The sequence below is a fragment of the Aquarana catesbeiana genome, linkage group LG10, assembly GCF_042186555.1.
Source record: "Aquarana catesbeiana isolate 2022-GZ linkage group LG10, ASM4218655v1, whole genome shotgun sequence".
NCBI classification, from domain to species: domain Eukaryota; kingdom Metazoa; phylum Chordata; class Amphibia; order Anura; family Ranidae; genus Aquarana; species Aquarana catesbeiana.
This window is the reverse complement of record NC_133333.1, coordinates 221,601,336-221,622,882: the sequence shown is the minus strand read 5'-3', so window position 1 is coordinate 221,622,882 and position 21,547 is coordinate 221,601,336. Positions and strand designations below refer to the sequence as shown.

At 44.6% G+C, this 21,547-nt stretch overlaps 1 protein-coding gene across 4 annotated transcripts in view; it reads right to left on the bottom strand.

The window, feature by feature from the left end:
* Positions 1–21,547, bottom strand: part of IGSF9B (immunoglobulin superfamily member 9B) — a 104,528-nt gene that overhangs the window by 23,629 nt on the left and 59,352 nt on the right. For 2 of the 4 annotated variants that reach the window (XM_073603343.1, XM_073603344.1), the window contains exons 13-18: positions 19,546–19,721; positions 19,231–19,457; positions 15,861–15,945; positions 15,111–15,272; positions 4,726–4,771; positions 2,898–4,388 (exon numbers count right to left, since the gene is read on the bottom strand). In XM_073603343.1, coding sequence (XP_073459444.1) covers positions 2,898–4,388; positions 4,726–4,771; positions 15,111–15,272; positions 15,861–15,945; positions 19,231–19,457; positions 19,546–19,721 — 2,187 coding nt within the window. Of the gene's footprint in view, positions 1–465; positions 509–1,377; positions 1,934–2,897; positions 4,389–4,725; positions 4,772–15,110; positions 15,273–15,860; positions 15,946–19,230; positions 19,458–19,545; positions 19,722–21,547 lie in introns of those variants that run through there. The other 2 variants (XM_073603347.1, XM_073603345.1) reach the window with 2 other exon arrangements.

Below are 21,547 nucleotides of genomic sequence, written 5' to 3'. Positions count from 1 at the left end.
TGTGTAGAGTTTATCTGTCCTAATTAGATGTTGTAATGTTCAGGGGTGAATTAATGGGGTCCAGTGTTGTTCACAGGAAGTGAGCAGATCATGGGCCTGAATCTGGTGGCCTCACAGAAATATGTGGAAGACCGGTATCAGACCTCCCCCTTGTCATCATGTAGACTTGTGAGATGGGTGAAGCTGTGCTAAACCTAATGCTGGTGGAAATATAGGGTTTGTGTGATGGAAGAAGCTGTGTTTTTTGAGAGTGAAGCGACACAAGAAGAAGTGTTCATATACAAGAAGTGATAAACCCATTGGTTGAGTTTTGATGACCACTTTGTCTTATTCTGGGCTCTGTTCCCCTTTAAAGCAGACGTTGGGATTAATAAACAGAGGGAATGAAAGGCCCATGTTTTGCCCACCCACCAGGAGCCCACCCCACGCTTCCCTCTTCCCCCTTCAGACATGGATCACCCTTACCTATTGGACGGAGGAGCTCATGACGTCAACACTGCTCAGATAGCTGAGATCAATCAGAAATAGACACAGTTACTCAGGGCAGTGCAGGGGAGGCAGGGGAGGCTAAAGTGGGGGGTGTACATGCCACTATGGAAGCTACCATATAAATGTTCAGCTTGATTCTAACATGTTGGAGAAGCTTGATAACAAGATCTTAGCAAATCTATACACATAATATTCTAACATTTGTACTCTGCTCTCTGTAGCTTTCCTAAAAAGCTGCCATCTCTGCCCTTCTTTGTAGAGCAGATATCAACATGAATCCTCCATTTATACATCAGATCTTCATGTCGATATCTAAACAGGCTTAGTTGGAAAAAAGAAAACACAATGACACAAGACAGAGGGGATTACATTGGTAATATTCATTGCCACTTTACTGAGAAACTGGTGGGATAAGACACGCAAGACGGAATAATAGAACAATTGTGTTTTTTCTCTCTGGTAAGAGCCTGATAATGCCTTCTTCGTCTTATGTAGCTTGAATTCACCATCTGGTTATGATCTGGAGATACCAGGTGAACTTCTTTCTTTAATGTCTATGCTTTGTGCATGATGTGATGATCCAAAAAAAAAAAAATCACTTATTATATGGCATATAAACACTGTTTTTCTAACAGACTTATTTCTACTAATTGCAGATGCAGAAAATGGTACATTTTAATCAATGGATTGTGGGAAAATGCTGTCCGGGGGGGGCAATAAGAGACAGACAGACATTGAACATAACACAGAAAGAACTATACAGTCTTCATGTTCTCACTCCACCCTGAAGTGTATGCGTTGTGCATATAAAGTGTGGAACATTTATAATGTTCTCCTAAAGTCTTAAGAATTAGGAAAACAAAGAACAATGAGAAGAATTGCAGAGAGCACAATACGTTTTATTTTCATGTGATACAATGCAAAGGTTACAGCAACAATTTTATGATTTATTGCCATTTACTGACACACAACATGAGTGATAAGGCTGTCTGTGCCATGTTCTTACAGAGCGCACCTCACATCTACAACAGAACACAGTATAACCCGCGCACTCTGCTTATTTATGATGTCCAGGCCACGTAAAAGGCTGACCTCAACTCTGTGATTATCTACAGACAGAGCTAAGAATGTTGTAGGTTTAGAATGTAGAATTTGGCACATTGTGTTTAGTATGGCACAAGAACCTATAATATTCACCAGAGGTATCAAGAGCAGATCTGAGTGATTATGTGACAGGTGATGCTGCTTCACAAAACTAAGTTTGTGTGTTTTTAGTAACTACATCTACAATTGTTTATACTCAACTGGGATGATCCAAACCTAAGGAAGTCATCTCTGTTCTGCTCTGTTGGAGTATGATAGTGTGCAATGCCGCATGGGGCCCCTGGGTAATTACAGGTCCATTTTCTGGGTAGTTATCGGTTGCAGAACATAAAATGGCCATCTAAAAAAATCAAGAATCCCCATTAATAAAGTGCGTTTTGCTTGTCACTAGAGGTCATAATATTAGTTCTTGGTCACAGCAGATGACTCAGTATGGTGGCAATGTTTTACCAACATAAAATAAGGAATCTTTATAACATGATGAAAGCAATATCAATATTACACATTTAACGTTTCTCTTGGCTTGGTCTGTTGGGTGAAATCCCCTACTTTCAGTGTGCTGCAGTGCTGGCGATGCAATCCTTGGAGTTAAGCAACATCACCCCATTGGTCCCTAATGCACACATCATGAAGGAAATTTCACCAAGCAAAGGAAGGCCGAGATTCTCTTTAAAGTGTCCCTGGAAGCCAGCATTGTTTACTTCCCAAACACAGGGATGCTGGGTACTGATGGCAAATCTGCTTTAAACAGGACCTCTTGGTAACAAGCCTGGTTCTGTCAGCACAACCAAAAAAAAAGAAATATCTTTTAATAGATAATGGCACATTGGCATAACTCCACTAAAGTGGATCTTCAGGCAAAACTTTGTTTTTCAATTTAGAAAAAAAAGCCACATGAAATTTCGCCATCAGGAACAAATTGCAAAAAAAATAAAAAATAAAAAAATAAAAAAGGCAGATTGTATTTTTTCTCCAGATGCTCCATAAATTGGCTGGAGTTCCTCTTCAGGTCTGAAGCTTGGTTGGAGCTGACAGAAACTTTATGGCAAGTTTTGGAAGATTTGGTGACTTTGCATGCAGTCTATAAGAGCAAAGTATCAGATAAGGGAACCTAGTGTGCTTTCAAAGTAATGAAAGCTTATGCTTCCACACATCGTACATTTATTTTTCCTTTAACGTGAAAGAAAATGCACTCAAGGAAAATTGATTGTACCATGATTCCTCTTTATCATGTGATCTGTACACTGTCCACTGGAAACTCCCTAATACTGCATTAATTCTCACACTAGCAGCATTGGACTCACCCTGCAGTGCACAGCACCGCTGTCTCTGCATGTACACGCTCTTCTCTTCTGCGTCCATCTGCATGGGGGGAAGCATTAGGTGGGGTAGGCCGATAGCTAGGACTATCATGGCTGCTCTTTGCTGGGGATCCAGAGGAAGGAGGTGATTTGTGTAAAAAGATTGGAGGCTGTAGAGCAATGCCAGTGCAGTCTGAAGGTGGGGGAAGCAGGCCAGGCCGAGGCCTGGCTCTAGCACTTAGTTCAGGTGAGCCATGTCTTGAACTTAGTGGACTCTGTGTCAGTGGGGAAAGACGAGAAGGCTGTAGCACCACCTGATGTATACTTGGCTCTAGTCTACGATGCTGTCTGGGGCTCATTTGTTGACGTGTCCGGCTTTCAAACCAACGAGCATCCATCCCGAAGGACCCTGGCTCGGGGATGTCTGGGTATGGAAGCACCGGTATTCCCATCCCTTGGCTAGTGTGCCGGAGCTGGCTCTGAGCAGCCAGTTGCATAGCTGCATCGTGCCAAGACGCTGGGTGTGGAGGATGAGGGCCGCGACCAGGTAGCCGACCTGACCATCCTGGATGGAGCTCCAGAGGCAAGATGGCAGCATATGGTGGAACTTGCAAGGAGCTGGGAGGTGGGCGTCCTCGTGGAAATGGATCTGGTGGCGGTGGAGGCAAAGGACGTCTCATCTCCCCAGGTTCATAGCGGTGTTGGAGAAACATAGAAGGAGATGGGGGAGCATCCAAGCCTCCGAAGGGGAACTCTGGTGTTCCCCACTGCTCTGGAGAGCGCCCCCCAGTGGGCGTATGAGTGAGAGGCAAGGTACTGGTAGAGCTGTTCTCTCCATTTTCTTCTGGGATGGGTGGAAAAGATCCTTCAGGGTGTAAAGGTGGAGAGGACATGACTGAACTTAGAGGACTGACTTCTGGCATATAGAATGGTGGAGGAGGTTCAGAATCACGAGGGCTGCTGCTAAGATATCCATATATATGACCATGATGGTATCCGCCAGGTCGGGACTGACCAGAAGCCTGCTGCCTTCCCTCAGGGGGCTGATGCTGGAATCTGGGACTGTAGGCCGGAGGTTGTAGGGGAGAATCTTGGCTGGATGACAGTGGGGTGAGCTGGGACTTCAATCCAGTTGGCTCATCGTTTTCTTCATCAGACTGTCGAAACTCTGGGTACATGTCAGTTTCCTCTGCAAACGGAAAACCTTGTATCCGGCGACTGCGCAAAGCTGGCTCCTGGTCTGGACTGTCTGTGACAAAACGCCCATCTGGCCCTCGGCTGATCAGTTCAATGGGTGTGGTGACCTCTGCTTCTGCCTGGCTTACACTGTACTTCTTGCTGGTCATGGCACGCTTGGTCTTCTTATACAAGGACAGCTCTTTCTCACGGCCAGGACTAAGGGGCCTCTTGGATGGCAGACCCTGATCTTCAGAAGATTCTGAAGGGGCATGGAGAGTCCGAACGCTCTCCGGGCTGATTTTTCCAGAGGATAACCTATGATGAGGGAGGTGGAAGTTAAAATGTGGCAGGTAAAGCTGAACATAGGAAATGAATGATATATCCACTTATTTTAGTAACAATACTGCATGTGACAAATGTCAAGTACTATCTAGCTAGGTCTACACGTATATATTACTATGTATACCTTAGTTCTTTGTGTTTTGTGCATATTGTTTTATCTGTATCATGAATAGTTGTGCGAGATCTATTAATCTTGTGTAGACAGGTCTATAAGGTAGTCTATAAGCATTGTGTGTATAGTTCCATCTATGAAGGCTGTCTTGATATGCACTGTGTGCTATATGCAGCCATAAGATACAATATCACTTACGGTGACTCCATACTTTTCCGGCAATGAGTAATGGACAGTGGTGGATCTGAGGAGACACAAGCACAATCACAAAATTGGTCAACTTCAAAGCATCAAACCAATCAAAAGGTGATAACTGCAAAAAGTATAGAAGTTTCATTGTATGGTGAGAGGAATTAAACTGTGACAGCAGAGTCAGAGCAAAGGAGATGGATTCTGGCAGAGGGAGAAGGGCACATGAGAGATGTATTCTTGAAGAGGTATAAGAGCACATGGGAGATGGATTCTTTCAGTGTTAAATAGGCACAGGAGAGATAAATTCTGGCAGAGGTATACGGGCACAGGAGAGATGAATTCTGGCAGAGGCATACAGGCACAGAAGGCATGTACTTTAGCATAGGGATATGGGTGCATGAGAAAAGGATACGGGCAGAAGTATACAAGCACAGGGGGCATGTATTCTGGCAGTGGGATAGGGGCACAGGAGGGACAATTGCCCAAGAGGTACAGTATAAAGACAGAGGAGAGATTAATTCCTGCAGAGGTTACAGTCACAAGAAGCATGTATTGTGGCAAAGGGGTATGGGCACGGGAATTGAGTATTCTAAGAGATGGGGCACAGAAGAGATGGATTCTGTCACATGTACATGGTCATTTTGGCAGATGTATTCTAGCAAAAAGGATGAGGGTACACTGTATTGTGAAAGAAGGATGGGGCAGAGGGGAGATGTATTGTGGCAGAGGGATGGGTGTACATTGTACAGTGGAAGAAGAGATGCACTTCTGGAGGAAAGATGCAAGTACAGGCACACCGCATTGTGGCAGAAGACAGATGTGCTCTGGAAGAGGGATGTGGATATAGGTACATTGTACTATAAAAGAGAAGAGATGGTAGAAACCATTGAGCATAGGATAGAAAAAAACCCTGGTGGGCTCCCCTTTCCTACAGTGTTCCATGGATGATTGGATTAATGGCATTCATTGCCTATGGTATATCAACTATTGACTATCCCATTTTGAGATCAGGAAATAGATCATGAGGATCAGATCACATTTTATGGCAAATTACTGCAGGAAGCCAGTTCATTCTAAGGGTCCACATACTTTTTCTTGCGTGTGTATGTATGTATGTATGCATGTATTGTCAAGTTCGGGGAGCCAGCTAGATCGCAGGACACGGGCTTTGCAATCAAAAGAATGTTTATTTAACTTAAACAGCTTCACAGCAGCAAAAACAACAGAAAGAAATTTCAGTCTCACCGACTTGCAGAGTCCAGAACTACTATCACAGTTAAACAGTCCTTGGTTTTTTGTCGCAGGTAACTTTCCCTGGCAGGAGGCTTCCAGGCAGGACACGGTCTTTTATTTTTATCGCTTTACACAAAACCACCATCCACCGTCTCAACCACACTCCTCCACACCCACCTACAACTTCCTGTCTTTTTTTAAACCCACTTCCTCTGACAGGTGAGTTAACCCTTTTGTTCCCTTAAAGAGATCACAGTCCAAACAGAGGGGAAATATAGCGTCCTTCCAGGACCCAGCCATGGCGTCCTGTACATATCCCCCCCCCCCCCCCCCCCCCTCTGCCCCACGCCAAGGAGGTGGAGGCAACAGTGGAGCTAAAACAATGGACTCGGGAGAGAGCATCTGCATTTTGATGCAGTCTCCCGGGCCTATGCTCCACTACAAACTTAAATTCCTAGAGTGCCAGGAACCGAGTAATCCTGGCATTAGTCCCTTTACCTTGTCTCATCCATGTTAAAGGGGCATGGTCAGAATTCGGACTAAACTTCCTCCCCAAGAGATAATATCTGAGGGATTCTAGAGCCCACTTAATGGCCAGACACTCTCGCTCAACTATAGTGTAGTTTTTCTCCACTGATGACAACTTCCTACTGAGGAAGACTACCAGGTGCTCCTCGCCATGAACGACCTGTGACAACACCGCTCTCAATCCTACATCGGAAGCATCAGTCTGGACAATGAACTCTTTTGAAAAACTGGATGCTATCAGGCCAGGGTGTTGGCACAGTTCCAACTTGAGCTCTAAAAAAGCCTTCTCAGCGTCTGCATTCCACTCCACCATGATCGATTTCCGACCCTTAGTAAGGTCGGTCAGTGGAGCCGCCAATGTGGCAAAGTTGGGCACAAACCTCCTGTAATATCCCACCATGCCTAGGAATGCACATACCCACAACATATCCTGGGTATTTCACCTCCTCCATTCCCAAAGCACATTTGTTAGGGTTTATTGTAAACCCCTCCTTCCAGAGGGAGTCCAGCACTGTCTGGACTTTGGGCAAGTTGGATTCCCAGTCTCTGCTAAAAATGACTATGTCGTCCAAGTAGGCATACTCCCGATGAGGTAGTAAAATCCTAACATTGCTCGCTGGAATGTGGCTGGAGCAGTTTTTAGTCCAAAAGGCATTCTTTTGTACTGAAAACTCCCCTCTGGGGTAGAAAAAGCAGTCTTATCCCTAGCAGCCTTAGTCAACGGGATTTGCCAATACCCCTTAGTAAGGTCTAACGTAGTGATATAACTGGCTGGACCTAGTCTCTCGATAAACTCATCTACCCGGGGCATGGGGTAGGCATCAAACCTTGAAACTTCATTAAGTTTCCGGAAATCATTGCAGAATTGCAGAGTCCCATTTGGCTTCGGTACCAACACAATCGGGCTCGACCACTCACTCTGTGATTCTTCAATAATCCCCAGGTCTAACATCTTCTACACTTACTCTGAAACGGCCTTTCTTTGGGCCTCAGGGATATGGTAGGGCCGGACAAAAACTTGGACTGCTTGTTCCGTGATAATATCGTGCTCTATGACACTAGTTAGACCTAGCAAGTCTGAACATTTTTCTTTATTTCTCTGCAAGATCTCCTTTGCTTGCCGACTTTGGATTTTTGACAGGGTATTTGCTACTTGGACACTCTCCACCCCAACCTGAGGCTCAAGTCTTGCACTAGCCAGGGAGGTCACCGGTTCCCTGTCCGTCCAGGGCTTTAACAAGTTTACATGGTATATCTGATACGGTTTCCTCTTGCCTGGCTGGTGGACTCTATAATTTACCTCCCCCATTTTTTTCCACCACTTCAAAAGGACCTTGCCATCTGGCCAAGAATTTACTTTCCACAGTGGGAATCAACACCGCTACTCGATCCCCCACTTGGAAGCACCTTATGAAATGACACTTAAATGTTTTATGCAGAATTAATATTAACTACAACTTTATCCATGCCCGTCAGTGCAGCCTCACCTGTGCCCAGCAATGCAGCCTCACCTGTGCCCACCAATGCTGCTTCACCTGTGTCCACCAATGCACCCTACCTGTGCCCACCATGCAGGGGAACAGAGGAGAGGAAGATTGCCGGCCGGATGATCAGACCGCTGAGGAATATCACTGGAACAGCTTTCATTTTAATAGCAGTGTGTTCCCGCCACTCTGCGTCACATAGAGCCCCGCCCCCTGGCTGGGGAACTTTGATACACGTCACTCGTCCTGGGATTGGGTGGGTGATCTGTCTATGCTATTGAAATGAAAGCAGCTAGTGATGTTCCTCGTGCTCTGATGATCCGGCCGCCTGCTCTCCTCTCTCTTCCCCTCTGCAAGCGCTGGGAGAAGGACTCCCTTACAACCCGACTTCCGGCGGTGCTCCTCACCCCCCTGCTCCCAGGCAGCCATAGCTCGACAGCCCTCAAAATCCACTCGCGAAATGCGAGTGGAATTTTTGAGGGCTGATAGAGATAGCAAGCACCCCTCGAGGAGGATGTTTTTATGACAGACATGCCCATGATTTATTCAATCCTGTAAGTGCAACACTTTGTGCATTAAACTATGTTCTAAATACTACAGTTCGGTGCACCTCTCTCCTTTTCTTCCATCATATTTCTTAGAGTTTCCGGATATGCTCTGGGGATGGCTGGCACCAGAACTTTCTTCTGTACTACAGTAGTCATAGACATTATTTACAACAAGGACTATTATTTCTGATCAACTGTGCAGATTTTCCTCTGTCATGCACTGGGTGGTTTCATCTTTTGATATACTCAAACCAGCCTGTTCAAAGTCACTTAAATCCTCTTTTTCCCCATGCTGATGCTTAGTTTTAACTTCAGAACTTAACTTAACATTTTCACCACGCCTAGATGCTTAAATGCATTGAGTTCCTGCCATGCGATTGGCTGCTTACCAATTTGTGTTACCAAGCAAATGAACAGGTGTACATAATAAAGTGGCCGGTGAGTGTGTGTGTGTGTGTGTATGTGTAATATATATATATATATATATATATATATACACACACACACACACACATATATACATACATACACATATATATATATCTATCATGCACATCTGACAGAAGCCAGCCGAATGGATCACATTTTATGGCCAATTACTCCAGAAAACCAGTTAATTCCAATGGGTTCACATGCTTTTACTTGCTTTAATCTTCTTTATATATTCTCTACGGCATCATTAGTGAACTACGTTGGCTCTTACACTTGTGTAGAAGTTTTGATGTTTTACCCTGTGGCTTGCCTCACTGAATCGCCTGACAGGCTTTTGGTAGCAACAGTTTCCAGCACTTCAATATAGCTACGTTTTTTACCTTATGTAGGTATGTTTTTAGTGACCCCCCTGCCCACTCATGTACAGAGGAGACCTACCCATGAGAAGAGCAGGTGATGGTTTCACTATATGAATCCATCTGTTTGTACTTATTATATTTTGTTGCATATCTGTTCATCCTAGATAATGCATCTCATCTGTACTCCTGAAGAAGCAGAATTTATATCAGGGAAACGCGTTAAGTCAAGGGCTCTCACCCCCTGTTTACTAAATAAGAATGTTTTCATTGTTTTGATGTATGTATGTTGAGATGTATGCTGGCAGTGGGATGGGATCACAGGTACACTGTATTATGGCATAGGACAGATGTATTATGGCAGCGGGATGTGGGTAAAGGTAAATTTTATTGTGGAAGAGGAACAGGGCAGAGAAGAGATGAGTTTCTGGAAGAGATATGTATTGTGGCAGAGGGTTGGGGCAGAGGAGAGAAGTATTCTGAAAGAAGTATGGAGGTATAGGTACGTTGTACTGTAGCAGAAGGGTGGGACAAAGGAGAGACGAATTCTGGAGGAGGGATGAGGCAAAGGAGAGATGTATTCTGAAAGAAGGATGGGGTTATGGGTACATTATACTGTGTCAGAGGGATGGGCAGATATATATTTTGGAAGCAGGATAGGGGTACAGGCACACTGTATTGTGATAGAGTTCTGGGGCAGAGAAATAGAGGAATGTTGACTTACCTGTAAATTCCATATATTAGAATATAGTACAGAATGCAGGCTGAGTATTGATGGGCCCTGTGTTAAAGCCTCATGCTTTCAGGTAAACAGGGGGTCCTGAGACAGTAGGTTGGGCAGAAGCAAGGGTTGTCTCCTAGTAGCCCAAGTATGTCTGTGTACCAGGTTCTTCTGGGTCAGTTTGATGCAATGAGAATTGCCAACTTCTTCTCTTGCTCTTTTGTGGAGCAGACAATTCGCACTGGAGGGAAGGCAGAGATTCACCTGAACTGAGACCAGGGTGTTATCAAGGCATCTGATGCTAGCTATGTCTTCCATAATAGGCTGAAAATGTCAGGGTGAAGGGCCCATTACATTTGATCCAGGCGATGTGGACGGTGGATAATATGGATGCCAGAGATCGCTGGTCAGTAATCTCCATCCACAAGATTATCTGGCTTGATTCCTTCAGAGCTGCAAGGGATTTTAGGTCCAGAATAGGATGAATACCCTGATGTGCTTTGGTTCCGTGAACAAGTTTGAACAGAATCCTTTTAACTGGTCTTGCGGAGACACTGACACAACTACTTCCTGGGACAGGAGATGGTTCAGAGCATTCTGCAAATCTGACTGTCCTTAGGCTGATTTGAGAGAAGAAAGCGGTGAGATAGTATAAATCTGAACTCTATTTTGTACTCCTTTGAAACCACAGATTGAACCCAGGTCTGGGACGTCTAGGAGCCAGAGAGAGTTAAACTGTAACAGATGTCCCGCTACACTTAGGAGAGAGGGTGGGCTTTGTTTTGTGGGCCAAGGCTTACACCAAAAGAAATGGCTGAACTTAGGTTTTGATGCTGCAGCCTGAGTAAAGCATTTAGGTGCTCTGTGTTTCAAAGAAGCAGAAGCCCTGAAGAGGGAGGTTTTTGAACCATCCAATGTGGAAGCAGAACCTTCCTTCTTGTGAGATCAATAATAAATTTGTCAACTGCCTCAGCAAAAAGAAGTCCTCCTTCAAAAGGGCACACATGTGAAGCATCTTTTACAAGCAGCTTCAGCTGTCCAGGTTTTGAGCCACAAGATTCTGCACATGTGAATGGAGATTAGAGCTATTCTGGAAATGTGTTTCATTACTTGTTCTAAGGCATCCGCAACAAAAGAGCAGAGCAGAAGGCAATTGCTGTAGATGCTTAGTTAAGGGATGGTCCTGAAATACAGGATCGTGTTGGTTGTTCCCTAGTTTAGTCAGCTGAAGTTTGGCAGACAGCCAAACTGTCTGCCAAACATTTTGACAGCTGTCAGAGCAGGTCCATGTAATGCCGACCAGAGGATCTGGAGCTCCCATTCCTGCACACAGCCTTGCTTTGTATCCACCTTGGCGATTCCCATCACCCATGCTGTCTTTCAAGTATTTTAACTGTAATGCCCCGTACACACCGTCGGATTTTCCGATGGAAAATGTGTGATAGGACCTTGTTGTCGGAAATTCCAACCGTGTGTAAGCTCCATCACACATTTTCCATCGGATTTTCCAACACACAAAGTTTGAGTGCAGGCTATAAAATTTTCCGACAACAAAATCCGTTGTCGGAATTTCCGATCGTGTGTACACAAATCAGACGCACAAAGTGCCACGCATGCTCAGAATAAATAAAGAGATGAAAGCTATTGGCTACTGCCCCGTTTATAGTCCCGACGTACGTGTTTTACGTCACCGCGTTCAGAATGATCGGATTTTCCGACAACTTTGTGTGACCGTGTGTATGCAAGACAAGTTTGAGCCAACATCCGTCGGAAAAAATCCTAGGATTTTGTTGTCGGAATGTCTGATCAATGTCCGACCGTGCGTACGGGGCATAAGTGTGCCTAAGTTTTTTCCTTGAGTGTATTTTTTACTAAAATTTTGCATTTCTTTGGAAGTAGGAGTTTTGAAGGAAATAACATCTTAAATTTGGTATAGTGAGATATTTGTTTAAGACTGAGATGGCACGATCAACAATCAGAACAGTCTACGTATTAGTGAACATTTTTTCCACTGGATAGAGTTCATCAATGATTTTTGGAGGAGTGACAATCTTTTTTTGGATTGACCTAATTGTCATAGATTGCCAATTCTATTTGTGCATAAATGGGGAGTGTCTTTTTAGATTTTGCAGGTCTTTTTGTACTCAAAGCAGCATTGCCAGATAGAGAAGAATCAAGTGTGACAATGCTGAAAGCATATCCACATTAGCAAGTGTATTTTGTGACGCTGTAAGGGAGTGAGAAATCCCCTTCTAATGCCCCGTACACACGAGCGGAATGTCCGACAGAAAAAGTCCAACTGGAGCTTTTCATTTTATATTCCGAACGTGTGTATGCCTCATCGGACTTTTTACGTCGAAAAGTCTGACAGACCTAGAAAGAGAACATGTTCTAAATATTTCTAAATATTTCAGATGGAACCAATTCCTATCAGGAAAACCGCTCATCTGTATGCTGTTCCGACGTACCAAAAGTGACGCATGCTCTGAAGCAAGTACGAGATGGAAGCTATTGGCTACTGGCTATATCTAGTCCCGTCATACGTGTTTTACATCACCGCGTTCTTGGCGGTCGGACTTTGGTGTGATCGTGTGTACGCAAGACAGTTTCAGCAGAATTCCGTCAGGACTTCCTCCGTCGAAAAAACCTTCAGAGTTTATTCCGATGGGAAAACCAGTCGTGTGTACAGGGCATAACTCTCCCACTGCATCCTCTTGATTCCCTTCTGTATCCACCTCATCCAGGCTGGGAACATTAGGATCTGATTCAGGAAGAAACAGAGGAGCTGGAAGAGGGGTTTGGTATTTTGGAACCCTGGACAGAGATGGCTGTATTGAAGCTGTTAGTTGTCCAAGAAATTGTGACATAGTTGCAGAAAAGTCTTCTTTTGTCAGGTAGGGCACTTGTGTGCATGAAAGGGAACTAGAGTCAGACGTAGAGACTGGCATTAAAATCAGGTCCTGCTCTGTTGCAAGGTAAGCATTGTCACTCTGAGGTTGAGTGTTGTACAGGCCTTCTGCAGAGGGAATAATCACTTGAATTTCTGCCATGGCTCCCTTTCGCCTGGTTACCGCAATAGTAACGGGTGAGAGTATTCACGTGTAGGGTACTCAAGGAGTAGGGTCAGGAATATAAAATAAGCTCATCTGGAAGGAGTATGCAGCAACTAGGATGTAGATTGTGCTATAGCAAAGTCCTTGCGGCGAAAGGAAGTGCCTAAGTACCATTATGGGCTCTAGGCAGGTGTGCAAAGTGTAAAGTGTGCGATCAGTGTTGTGATTAACACCCCAAGTGTGAAAAGTTTACACTGTATAGTGAATACATTCTAAACATGGCCCCATTTTATACAGTAACAGTCAGAGATACAGGGTGACCCCGTCTTACCCGTTCATGACCCTGGACCCTATACAGAGTCCAGGCTTTGTCCATCACGGTGGGCATACCCACAAAAGGGTCTTCTGGGTCTGGGTTCTATAGGGATGGAACAGGGTCTTGGACCTGTATAACACACTGAGGTTGACTTTGCGCATTGTACAAAGTTCTGAGGTGAGCGTCAATGCAGGATTCAGCACCTGAAGCAACAGTACAGGCCATTGCCTTCGGCATGGGGTCTGGGTATGGCTCCCAAGATTTTACCAAAAGGTGCACCGATCCGGGTGCACTGCTTCTATTGTGGTATTAGAAGACAGTGAAGAGTTGATTGAATAATCCGAAGACAAAATAATAAACTAACTAGGCAAAGAGTAATTTTCCCCCTAAGAGAGGTTCATCACCTTAGGACACTCGAAAAAAAACCAGAGGATTCATGAAGTGGGGTAGGGTTATAGGGGAAGTGCCCAGGGGCATGTCCACAAAAGCTTTTCCTGTGTCCAATCACCTGAAGGTTCAAGCCCCTAAACCAGGGTCTATGAATACTCAGCCTGCATCCAGGGCCGTCTTTAATATTGATTGGACCCTGGCCAAAAATTTCTTGGGCCACCCCCCTTCCATGCAATGTCACTCTCCACCTGCTCTGAGACATACAATAAATGGCAGCTAGACTCAAAATCAGTTTACTGTATCAGATCACTGGTATCACTGGGATAGTGACTGGGATCACTGTATCAGACTGGTTGCTAGAGGTTACAGCACACATTACAGCTCACTGATTAGTTGCTAAAGGTTACAGCAAATGATTTCTGCTTGTTACTTGGTTGCTAGAGATTACTGTACAGTAATACTGCTCACTGATTGGTTGCTAGAGGTTACAGCACATCATCTGCTCACTGCAGGGGTGCACGATATACATATGAATGCCACCTTTATTTACATATGAATGCCGCCAGCCGCAGCTATATACTTTTGAATGCCGCCGCTATTTACATATGAATGCCGGTTATTTACATGTTAACACAGGGTCTGCAGGTGAGTCAACTGAACACAACAATAGGGCAGAGCTGGGCAGCATTAGTACCAGCACTTCACACTGAGATATTGGGACACAGCACAGGACTAAAACTTCAAAGGTAGAATTTAAATTGGGATAGTTGGCAAGTATGAGGCAGCTGCTTTGGGCCGCACAACAATGACAGGGCCCAGGGCAGCTGCCCCTTTTGCCCTGCCTTAAAGACGGCCCTGCCTGCGTCCTGTACTGTACGATTAGGATATATGTATTCTGGAGAAGAGATGGGGGTACAGGTACACTGTGTTGTGGCAAAGGTACGGGGCAGACAATAGTTGTATTTTGGAAAAGGGATGTGGGTACAGGTACACCAACACAGAGATGGGGCAAACAAAAGTACTAGATAGCTTTAGCCCCTCTCTACTTCAACTAATACTAAAATAAATTGTGGGGCAGCGTTATAATTTAATAAGAGTGATTAGAGAAGCGTGTCCTGAGGTTAAGTCTCTGGGAAACGCACACGATTCATGTATTAGAGCAGTGTATGTTTTGTGAGGTCATGTACTAGGGTTGTGAGAGGCTCTTCTGTGTGTAGACTGAATATGGGACAGGCAGATGTTTTGTGCTTGGAAAGAAATTAATCGTTTTCCTGCTCTGTGTTCAATAGATATCCAAGAGAAGAAAATCCACCGTGAGCTCCACTCTCACCTTTTTTTCTTTTCAACTTGCGTTTTCGCTGCCTGTTGACCACACATGCTGCTAGGGTGCTGAACAGAACTGCTGCGGCCAAAAAACAGATTGTGGCGACAATTCCAGCAAGAACAGGGCGAGCAAAACCTTCATCACTAAGTTCTGGAGAGGGGAAGACATCTGCAAGATGAAAAAAAGTGAAATTCTCAAAGAAATACTAACATTAATGAAACCTAAAACAACCAATGAGACTTAAGTACTGTCCCACACTGGTTTATGCTCAGCTGTTTACTGATAACATAAATATTCATACTTATTCTAGTCAAATCTATAGATCCATATTATTATAAGTATATTAATAATATTGGATGTTTTCGTGCGCAATGCAGCATCTGACATAATGTGATGTAGTTGGGAGAAGCCAGCAGAGGGCGCTCCAATAGAATACACCCAGTAAAGTATGGGTGCTCAACCTGTGGCCCTGCAGATGTTGCCGAACTACAATTCTCATCATGCCTCTTCCTTTGGAGTCATGCTTGTAACTATCGCCTTTGAAATGCCTCATGGGACTTGTAGTTCTGCCAGCTGGAGGGCCACAGGTTGAACACCCATGCAGTAAAGCATGCAAGCAAAATCTGATTGGCACAGATTACCTGGCACAGCTGAGCTTTGTATAAACTAAACTGGCACTGTGCAGACACAATTGTAGCACACATCACAGTAAGCATAACGATATATACTGTAGTATAAGAATCTGCAGACTCTAACCTGTACTGGACAATCCGGCAATATTACTGGGCTCACTGATGAGATCCTGCATCACGGCCAGAACCCGGAACTCGTACCATGTCTCCTGCAACAAAACAGAACACTGCAAGACATGCCACTGCTGAACGAGGAACTCCAACATGGGACATTTCATAACCCCATAATGTAGAAAATCTAAGGGTACGGACCCATAATGTGGGAAAAAAAACTTCAGGGTAGACAAACCTAGTGTCAGAATTCTCAGGGCAAGGAGAATGTGGGGAATCTCAGGGTAGGGGCCTGTAAAGTAGGAAATCTCAGGGTAGGGGCCTGTAGAGTGGGAAATCTCAGGGTAGGGGCCTGTAGAGTGGGAAATCTCAGGGTAGGGGCCTGTAAAGCAGGAAATCTCAGGGTAGGGGCCTGTAAAGTTGGAAATCTCAGGGTAGGGGCCTGTAAAGTTGGAAATCTCAGGGTAGGGGCCTGTAGAGTAGGAAATCTCAGGGTAGGGGCCTGTAAAGCAGGAAATCTCAGGGTAGGGGCCTGTAAAGTTGGAAATCTCAGGGTAGGGAAACGTAATGTGGGAAACTTTAGTGTAGGGACCCGCAATGTGTGACATTTTTTTAACAAGCATCCTGTTATAAGGCGAGACTTACTCCTGCTGAACGTGGACCCCTAACACAAGAAATATCATGACTCCATAATGTGGGAAATCTCAGCGTAGGGGCCCATGATGGGCAAAACAGAGGGTAGGGACCTACATCATGGCAAGTCTCTTAACCGCTTCAGCCCCGGAAGATTTTACCCCCTTCCTGACCAGAGCACTTTTTGCGATTCGGCACTGCGTCGCTCTGACAATTACGCGGTCGCGCAACGTTGTACCCGAACAAAATTGACGTCCTTTTTTTCCCATAAATTTTTATTTTTTGTACTATAAACAAAAAAAGAGCAACAGTTTTGAAAAAAACGCATTATTTTTTACTTTTTGCTATAATAAATATTCCCCAAAAGATATTCAAAAAACATTTTTTCCTCAGTTTAGGCTATGTATTCTTCTACATATTTTTGGTAAAAAAAAAAAAAAGAAAAAAAAATCGCAATAAGCGTATATTGATTGGTTTGTGCAAAAATTTATAGCGTCTACAAAATAGGGGATAGTTTTATAGCATTTTTGTTATTTTTTTTTTACTAGTAATGGCCGCGATCTGTGATTTTTATTGTGACTGCGACATTATGGAGGCCACATCGGACAATTTTGACACATTTTTGGGACCTTTGGCATTAATACAGCGATCAGAGCTATAAAAATGAAGGGGTTAACACTAGGGGGCGATCAAGGGGTTAACTGTGTTCCCTAATATGTGTTCTAACTGAAGGGGGGAGGGGACTGACTAGGGGAGATGACAGATCGCTGTTCATACTTTGTATGAAAAGACGATCTGTCACTTCTCCCCTCAGAGAACCGGAATCTCTGTGTTTACACACAGAGATCCTGGCTCTCGCCGTGTTACGAGCGATCGCGGGAGCCCGGCGGTCATTCGCATCAGCTTCGGGGGCGAGCTGCCGGCGCGCGTGTGCCCCTAGTGGCTGCCTTTGGAACCAACGTAACATAACGGCGATTCACCTGCCTGTGCCATTCTGCCGCAGTATAACTGCGGCGGCTGGTCGGCAAGCAGTTAAAATGGTTCTAAAGGCTGACATTTTTTTACCTTCATGCTACGCATGAAGGTAAAATACCTTCAGTGTGCAGGTCCCCCCCCGCAGCCCCCCTTTATACACACCTGAGCCCGAACCTGATCCAGCGCTGTGCATGAGAGCAGAATCTCTCCCGGGTCTCTGTCTCCTCATTGGCTGAGACACAACAGTGGGAGACATTGGTCAGTGAGAAGGGAGTGGGGCCGAGCCATGCTCTGTGTGTCTCATAGACACACAGAAGCAGCTCGTGAGTGAGCACGCATAAGTGCCCCCAGAGCAAGCAGCTTGCTATGGCGGCACTCAGCAGGAAGAAGGGGCAAGGAGCGCAGGTGGTGACCTGAGAAGAGGAGGATCAGGGCTGCTCTGTGCAAAACCATTACACAGAGCAGGTATCTATGACATGTTTGTTATTAAAAAAAAAAAAAAAAAAATGAACCTTTACAATCACTTTAGCATGCATCTTCTAGGGAGGTGGAAACAACAAATCATTGAATCACAAGTGGTATTCTGGCAGGATTTGTGTGATTTAGCATCAAGACTCGTAAAAGAGAAAAATTAATTAAAGGTGGAGTCTGTTGGGCTGAATCACCTTCTTATGAACTATGAGATCATGCTGACATACCTATTTTTGTGCCCATTAACATTGGATGTCAATACTCCTCCTGTTAATGCCCCATAACCAGGGACGGACTGACAACTCATGGGGCCCCCGGGCAATAGGAGATTATGGGGCCCCCAGGCAATAGGAGATTATGGGGCCCCCAGGCAATAGGAGATTATGGGGCCCCCCAGGCAATAAATTACGGGGTCACACAGTATACACACACACATACAGTATACACACACAGACACACAGTATATACACAGAATACACATACACACACTGAAAAGGTATTGGAGAGGCGGGGCAGCTATAATCTTGGGATTTTTCAAAAAAACACAGATTTTTACATACTGTCCCTGGTTTTATTGAGGCTGGCAACCCTGATGGGGCCCCTTAGTGATATGGGGCCCTCGGGCAGTGCCCGAGAGCCCGAATGGTCAGTCCGCCCCTGCCCATAACATAACACATACATTCCGTAATGATTTTAAGATCTCCTAGTAATTTATAAGAGACCACCCGAGAAGACCCATATGTTGCCAATATCCAAATTTGAACAATATTATAAAGAAAGTACCCCTCAAGGAATACTAGGGACTTTTCAGGCAACTAATCAAGGACTGATAAAAAAATTGAAATGTATTACTATAAAAAATATAGGTGTATATAACACCAAGAAGAGAAATGTTACATATTAATTATATGTAAAATTTCTATTCTTGGTGCTATATACACCTATATTTTTTATAATAATAAATTTCAATTTTTTTTAATCAATCATTGATTAGTTGCCTGAAAAGTCCCTAGTATTCCTTGGGGGTTACTTTCTTTATAATATTGTCCTAGTAATTCCTGCAGCAGGGTTGCAAAACTGGGAACAGAGACTGCACCAATAGAGTCCCAGAGGCATAGAAGGAATGATCAGGGCATTACATTCCCCAGCATCAACTAAACAGTGACGTAACCTTTAAAGTGTAGACATTTCTCAAAAAGGCATGATAGTCAGATGAAGAAATATAAGAAGTCCTAACAGGTAAAAACAAATTATTTCACAGAACAGAAGATTATGACTGAAAGTCCCACACACTTTTCACCTACCTGGGAAAGTTCTTTTGCCAAGATTTCTGTCTCAGGTCCAGCTATCGAGTCATCGAGAATTTCCCACCTCTCTGCTAAGCGAAACTCCATGATGTAACGATCGAGTGGAAAGCTGTGATTGGCTGGGGGGAGCCAGGAGAGCAGCACACCTTGCTGGGTCCGATTGGCTATTAGGCAGCGGGGTGAGGTCAAAACCAGAAGAGGCTCCGGAGTTGTGAGAGGGAAGGCTGTCAGGAATATGGCATTATTAGAGGACACCTTATGACAGCTCTATGTCAGCATTCAGTTCATAAAAGAAGCCTATCTGTACCTCACCTAAAGTCTGCACCGTGACCACCTCACTGAACGAGCTGGTCCCCAATTTGTTTTGTGCAAGTACGCTGAACTGATATTCCGTCTCTGAGTCCAGAGATTCTATGAGCAGGAATGCGGCTCCAATGGCTACGGGCATGGAGACCCAATCATGAGGTCCAAACTGAGCACGCTTCATCCTGTAGGAAGCCAGAAGATGGAAATACAGTAATAACAATCGCATTTAATCAGGCAAGACCTGTTTACGTAGGAAGAAATCTTTGCAGAAAGGAAAAAAAAGGTCAGAAAAAACATTTAGTTAAATTGTATCTTCACATCTCAGCCAGTCATTGCGAGTTACAAAGTCTTCTCCAATAGTATGGAACCTAGAAAAATGGCTAATGTACACTACCTCCTGAGCAGACAGTACGAAGGATGGGTGGAAATAATTCAGGAAGATCGTCTACATCAGGCATATGCAATTAGCGGACCTCCAGCTGTTGCAGAACTAAAAGTCCCATGAGGCATAGCAAGACTGACAGCCACAAGCATGACACCCAGAGGCAGAGGCATGATGGGACTTGTAGTTTTGCAACAGCTGGAGGTCTGCTAATTGCATATCTCTGGTCTACATGAAGCTTTTCTTCACCATCTCAGAATGACACTCAATGGCCTGCCATGTGTCATGTTCTGTGATTTCTTTTTTTTATGGTGTCCAACGTAGGTCATTGAACACTTTCTACAATGTCAATTAATGGGGGGGGGGGGGGATTTACTAAAACTGGTGCACACAGAATCTGGTGCAGCCGTCCATAGTAACCAATCAGCTTCTAACGTCAGCTTGTTCAATTAAAGTGTTTGTAGACCCTTGCTTTTTTTTTTTTAAATAAAAAGAAAAAACATGCCTATACTTACCTGCTCTGTGCAGTGGTTTTGCACAGAGAAGCCCTGATCCTCCTCTTCTGGGGTGCCCCACCAGTGCTCCAAGCCCCTTCTCTTTATCAAGTGCCCCCACCGAAAATCGCTTTCCATGGGGGCACCCGTGTGCAGGCTCGCTCCCAAGTCCTGCTGCTGCGTCCATTAACACAGACAGCAGGACTCTGCCCCGCCCCCCTCCCATGTCACAGCTCTCGATTGACAGCAGTGGAAGCCAATAGCTCCTGCTGCTATCAATGTGTCTAATGAGGAGAGCGGCAGCAGCTGGAGCTGCTGCGCTCATGCACATCATTGGATCGGATCAGGCTCAGCTAAGGAACAGGGGGGGTGCAGCACAGAAGGTTTTTCACCTTAATGCATTAAGGTGAAAAACCTTAAAGTGGCTGTAAACTTGATTCAAGATATTTAAGCTGGGCACATATATCTGCCATCTCTCTTCAAAGCACCATGCTCCGTAGCTGTCTCCTGTTCCGTTCTTCTGTTATCAGCCTGATAACTCCTGACAAGGTCTTCATCACATATGATAAAAGTAGCCTGAGTTTTGAGTTGGGGAGGATGCTATATGGGTTGGGGAGGATGCTTGGGAAGGGGGGGGGGTGCCTGTCTTGGCTGTATGCCCAGGCTTCACTGCAGTGCTAACCAGGAAGAGAAAATCTCCTAACATGATCTGCACTTTCTAAACAGTCTAGAGAGTTGAAGACAGCAGATATACAAGTAAAACTTATGTAGGGAGATTTCTTTCATCTCTGTGTATCATCTGAGGTTGTTCACTTCACTGGGGATATTGTGAGGCTTTACATCCACTTTAAGGCTTTACAACCGCTTTAAGCTTTGACAATAAAACCTAGAAGCTGATTGGTTACTACACACAGCTGCACCACTTTGTGTGTCCTCCTAAGCTCCACCCACAATTTTCTCACTCAGAAGTGAATGTCAACATCAGAGTCAATTAGCCCAACTACTTATTAAGCGAGTTGATAACCTGCAGCAACCAATGAGATGTTCTACTGCAACAAGTACTAACATTGTAATAGCTAGAAAAATCCCACCAGTTTATTTTGTATCCGTTTTATAAAACCTGCTGCAACCT